The following is a 5,157-nucleotide window of genomic DNA, read 5'->3' on the forward strand; positions in this document are numbered from 1 at the left end:
TGATGTGAATTGGACAGTACCCTAGTTTATGGAAGGACCATTCAGAAGATTAATAACAGAGGAGAAGAAGCTGTGAAGGCCCTGTCCCACTTTCCCGAGTTACTCACGATCTCTCCCGAGTTTCCCCCTTGATTCGAACTCGGAGAATTACAGTAATAGCCATTCGTAGGTACTCGGGGCTATTTTTTTTACCCGTGGACATTTTTCAACGTGTTGAAAAAACATCCCGACTTACCTGCTACCCCGAGTTTCTACGGGCCGCTACAAAACATCTACGGACTCCTATGGCCTCCTACGAGCTCGTTACCGACATTCCCCGAGTTCGAATCAAGGGGCAAACTCGGGAAAGTGGGAAAGTGGCCTTTACTGAGTCTGGTGGTACGCACTTCCAAGTTTCTGTAAATACTGTCGAACGGGAGCAGGGAAGAAGAATGGGACACTGTTGTGGGACAAGTCTTTGTTTATGGTGGCTGTGTGTTTGCTTGAAGCAGTGTGAAGTGGAGATGAAGTCAACTCGTGGGGAAATCTGGTCTGAGATGGACTGGGCGACATTCCCAACTCTTTGCAATTTCTCCTCAGATGTAGCCTCAGTGGTTGACAACGATAGTGGCGAGACCTGGTGAAGGATTATTAATCGCAGGGGACAGACTCCTGACCGACATACATTATAAACCCACTGACTCACATGGCTATCTGGACTACACGTCTTCCCACCCTGCCCCCTGTAAAGACTCCATCCCCTACTCCCAATTCCTCCGCCTACGCCGCATCTGTTCCCAGGATGAGACATTTCATACCAGGGCATCGGAAATGTCCTCGTTCTTCAGGGAACGGGGATTCCCCTCCGCCACCATAGATGAGGCTCACACCAGGGTCTCATCCATACCCCGTAACACTGCTCTCTCTCCCCATCCCCGCACACGCAACAAGGGCAGAGTCCCTCTGGTCCTCACCTTTCACCCCACCAGCCGGCAAATACAACACATAATCCTCCGCCATTTCCGCCACCTCCAACGTGACCCCACCACTCGCCACATCTTCCCATCTCCCCCCCATGTCTGCCTTCCGCAAAGACCGCTCCCTCCGCAACTCTCTCGTCAATTCTTCACTTCCCTCCCGCACCACCCCCTCCCCGGGCACTTTCCGTTGCAACCGCAAGAAATGCAACACCTGTCCCTTCACCTCCCCCCTCGACTCCATTCAAGGTCCCAAGCAGTCGTTCCAGGTGCGACAAAGGTTCACCTGTATCTCCTCCAACCTCATCTACTGCATCCGCTGCTCTAGATGTCAGCTGATTTACATCGGTGAGACCAAGCGTAGGTTGGGCGACCGTTTCGCCGAACACCTCCGCTCAGTCCGCAATAACCTACCTGACCTCCCGGTGGCTCAGCACTTCAACTCCCCCTCCCATTCCCAATCCGACCTCTCTGTCCTGGGTCTCCTCCATTGCCAGAGTGAGCAACAGCGGAAATTGGAGGAACAGCACCTCATATTCCGTCTGGGGTCCTTGCGTCCCTTTGGCATCAACATTGAATTCTCCCAATTTGGCTAGCCCGTGCTGTCTCCTCCCCTTCCTTCACCCTCTAGCTGTCTCCTCCCACCCTCCCATCCGCCCGCCCTCGGGCTCCTCCTCCTCCCTTTGTCCTTCTTTCTTTCCCCACCCCCTATCAGTCTGAAGAAGGGTTTCGGCCCGAAACGTCGCCTATTTCCTTCGCTCCATAGATGCTGCTGCACCCGCTGAGTTTCCCCAGCAATTTTGTGTACCTAAGGATTATTAATGCTGCTTCTGGGGATTATTGGTCATGCATTTCCAATTAGATTAGCACACCAAAGCCTGGAAACAGTGCTTGATGTAGTTTACCAGAATGCATCTTCATTTGGGGAAGGTGCATGGTATTAAATGAGGAGCATAACATCAGTTAAAATAATTGAAAAAGTCATGTGTTATATTGCTGCCAAATATAAAAAAGAAATCTTGACAACTTCCTACACAGTAATTCCCAGCTCGTTGCCAAAACTTCAGTGGGGTGTTGTGTTCCATTAGTAAATCTTACTTAAGACTCTGGCCACACTCATTATTCAGCTCATATTCAAGTCAAGGGCATATTTAGACAGAAAGAATAAAGAGAGAGAACGCACTATGAATTCAATCTAAACAGTGTCCAGGAACAGAGATGTCTGGTTTAGATAAAGTGGCTGTGCTATTAGCATGGTTTTCAAGGACTAGAGGACACACTTTACATTTTGAGCACAAGATACAAGAAAGGTTTCAGGAAAAACGTCTTTCCCGGGAAGTTTGACTTGCTGCCAGCCAGGGTACTGGAAACAGAATCAATCGGGGTCTTCTTATGGGAAATGGATGGACACTTGAGGCAGCCAACAGCCTGAAATGATCTTTGAGGAAAGAGTTACAAAAACTCACAACCCATTCAGGAACAAAAGAAAGACACAAAGTGTTGGAGTAACTCAGCGGGTCAGGCAGCTTCTCTGGAGAGCGTGGACCGTTTACGTTTTGGGTCGGGATTGAAGAAGGGTCAACTATCCATGTACTCCAGAGATGCTGAGTTACTCCAGCACTTTGTGTCTTTCTTTGTAAAGCAGCATCAGCAGTTCCTTGCTTCTACACCAAACAAGGACAATTCTGCCTCAACTCTATTATAAATGAGTGATTCCTTATCTTCAAACAGTGACCCTTGGTTTAAGATCTTCCATGAGGAAACATTCTCTCTATACCCACCCTGTTAAGTCCCTTCAAGACCTTGTGTGATTCAATGCATTTATGACTCTTTCTCCTAAACTCCAAAGGATACTAGTCCAGTGTCTATTCTTTTCACAAAAGGCAACTTGCCCATTCCAGAGATCAGTGCAGTAAACTCTGTTTTGCTTGCAACAAGATTTATAATTTTGTTTAAATAAGGAGATGGAGACTGTACATGAATTCCCAATATTGTCTCACCAATGCTCTATATAGCGGAGGCACAACTTCCCAGCTTTAGTATTCAATCCATCTCATTATAAACAATGGATACTGTTTGGTTTCCAATATACCTGCTTGACAGACAACATTTTGGGTTGGGAGCCTTCTCAAGGGTGCCGACACAAAACATTGTTTGTCCATTTCCTCCACAGATGCTGCCTGACCCGCTGAGTCCCTCCAGCACTCTAGTGTTTTGCTCTGGATTCCAGCATCTGCAGTTCATTGTCTTTCCATAAAACAGATGTCACTTTACAGCACAGCTATGTTTAATCTATTGCAGGCACCGGTTTCGAGATCGAAGGATCCAAAAGCGAAGGGGATGGAATTTCAGAGTTCTGCCCAGCTCATCGTGTACGGTATTCTGGTATTTCTGGGGATTTTGGGCAATATACTGGTGTTGGTGACAATAATAGCCACATCCACGGAATACCACAGCCTTGCTGCTTCGGACATCATTCTAGCGAACCTCGCTGCTGTCAATCTACTGATTTCAACTTTTCGAAACATCCTGCTCTTTATTGTGGAGTCGGGAGTAAAAATGTCCCTGAACCTCAGCTGGTGCAAAGTGTTCATGTTCCTTTGGCTGTGGCTGAAGTGTGTTAGCGTTTGGGTCACTTTCTGTCTCAGTTGCTTCCACTTTCTGAAGATAAAACAACACTTCCATCTGAGCACAAAGATGAAGGAGATCATCCATGTGCTGGTGATCTTAAGCGGGGTGTGGTTTGTGAATTTTATCTACTCCATCCCTGCTTTTGTTTTCACCGAGAAGGTCGGCGTGAACCACACCAAGAAGCTGATGTTGGTAAGCACCACTGAGGAACCTTTCCTCTCCTGCTCCTGGAAGTTTCCGTCTCAGCAACACGGCATCGTATTTGCAGCAGTCTCTCTCATCCTGCATGAGTTCCTGCCCATTGTCCTGATGATTGGCACCAACCTCAGCACCGTGTATTATCTCAACGAGCACATCAGGGCGATTGCAGATGATCACCTACACAGCGTGCAGGTGGAGCGGACAGCAACAAAGTTGATCATGGCTTTGGTCTCACTCTTTGTCCTGTGTTCGGGCACACACTTGGTGGCAGTGTATTACTACAACCACAATGGTGGCCCTGCCACAGACTTCTTGTTGACTTTGGCAAACTACTGTGCTGCAGTCTTTATAGGTTTCAGCCCCTTGATGATGGCTGCAGGTCACAGTAAACTTCGGAATAAAGTCTGCAGCGTGTTACACATTAACATCTCATCGAGTTAAATTCTTAACAGTTTTCCTTTTAAAGAAAAAAATACCAGAGTTTAACAAGCAGTGCCGAGCTTTAAGTGCCCGAGGGATTACAACAATGAATTCAGATAAAGAGACCTGGGTTGGACCCTGACTACGAGTGCTGCCTGTACAGAGTTTGCACGTTCTCCCTGTGACCACGTGGTTTCCTCCGGGTGCTTTGGTTTCCTCCCACATTCCAAAGACGAGCGGGTTTGTAGGTTAATTGGCTTCTGTAAATTGTCCCCAGAATAGAACTAGTGTACAGGTGATCATTGGTCGGTGTGGGGCTGAAGGGCCTGTTTCCACACTGTATTTCTAAAACCCTTGTTAGAGTATGTAAAAACATGCATGAACCATAATTTCTTAAAGGAGGGCTCTTTGACTTCACTCTTCCCAAGATCCTGTACACAGTGGATTCAACAGATATTGATAGTGGGAAGATCTACATAAAACATAACCTTAACATTCACTCCTCCTGACCAATGACTTGATCCACCCTTTAACACCCACTTTTCAGAGATTAAGGAGGCATGCAAAGCACTTTTTTTTTAAATGGGCACTGCCAGCTTACCAAAATATGAAAGAACAATGTTTCTTCACGTATTAAGTGGACCAGTAGCTCTACGCTTGTGAATAAACAGTGTATTTGAATATGTGCTTTTTACAAGGTGGTGTTTCATCTTAGTGCAGTCCTACAGAACACTCAATGAATGATGAGATGATGAGGTGGATAGCTCCACCTTGTGTTGTAGTGAGGCCTAGCTGCTGTGTGCTCCTGTGTTTCCCCCTGTGATCACTCCATATAAAGTTAAAGGAAATACATTAAAAAAAACAATATTGAAATAGCATAAGTGGTGTGTCAATAAATTCAACACACCAAATTTAATAAATTGTTGTCATTATTTATTCCTTCTGATGT

General features: G+C 46.4%; 1 protein-coding gene across 1 annotated transcript; it reads left to right on the forward strand.

The window, feature by feature from the left end:
* The first annotated feature begins 3,296 nt into the window (after positions 1–3,296).
* LOC116990309 (olfactory receptor class A-like protein 4) lies at positions 3,297–4,229 on the forward strand. Its single transcript, XM_033047816.1, has one exon. It carries the CDS (start codon positions 3,297–3,299, stop codon positions 4,227–4,229), a length of 933 nt encoding a protein of 310 aa, XP_032903707.1.
* The last annotated feature ends 928 nt before the right edge of the window (positions 4,230–5,157 follow it).

Source organism: Amblyraja radiata, chromosome 31 (assembly GCF_010909765.2).
Source record: "Amblyraja radiata isolate CabotCenter1 chromosome 31, sAmbRad1.1.pri, whole genome shotgun sequence".
In the NCBI taxonomy this organism is placed as follows: Eukaryota; Metazoa; Chordata; class Chondrichthyes; order Rajiformes; family Rajidae; genus Amblyraja; species Amblyraja radiata.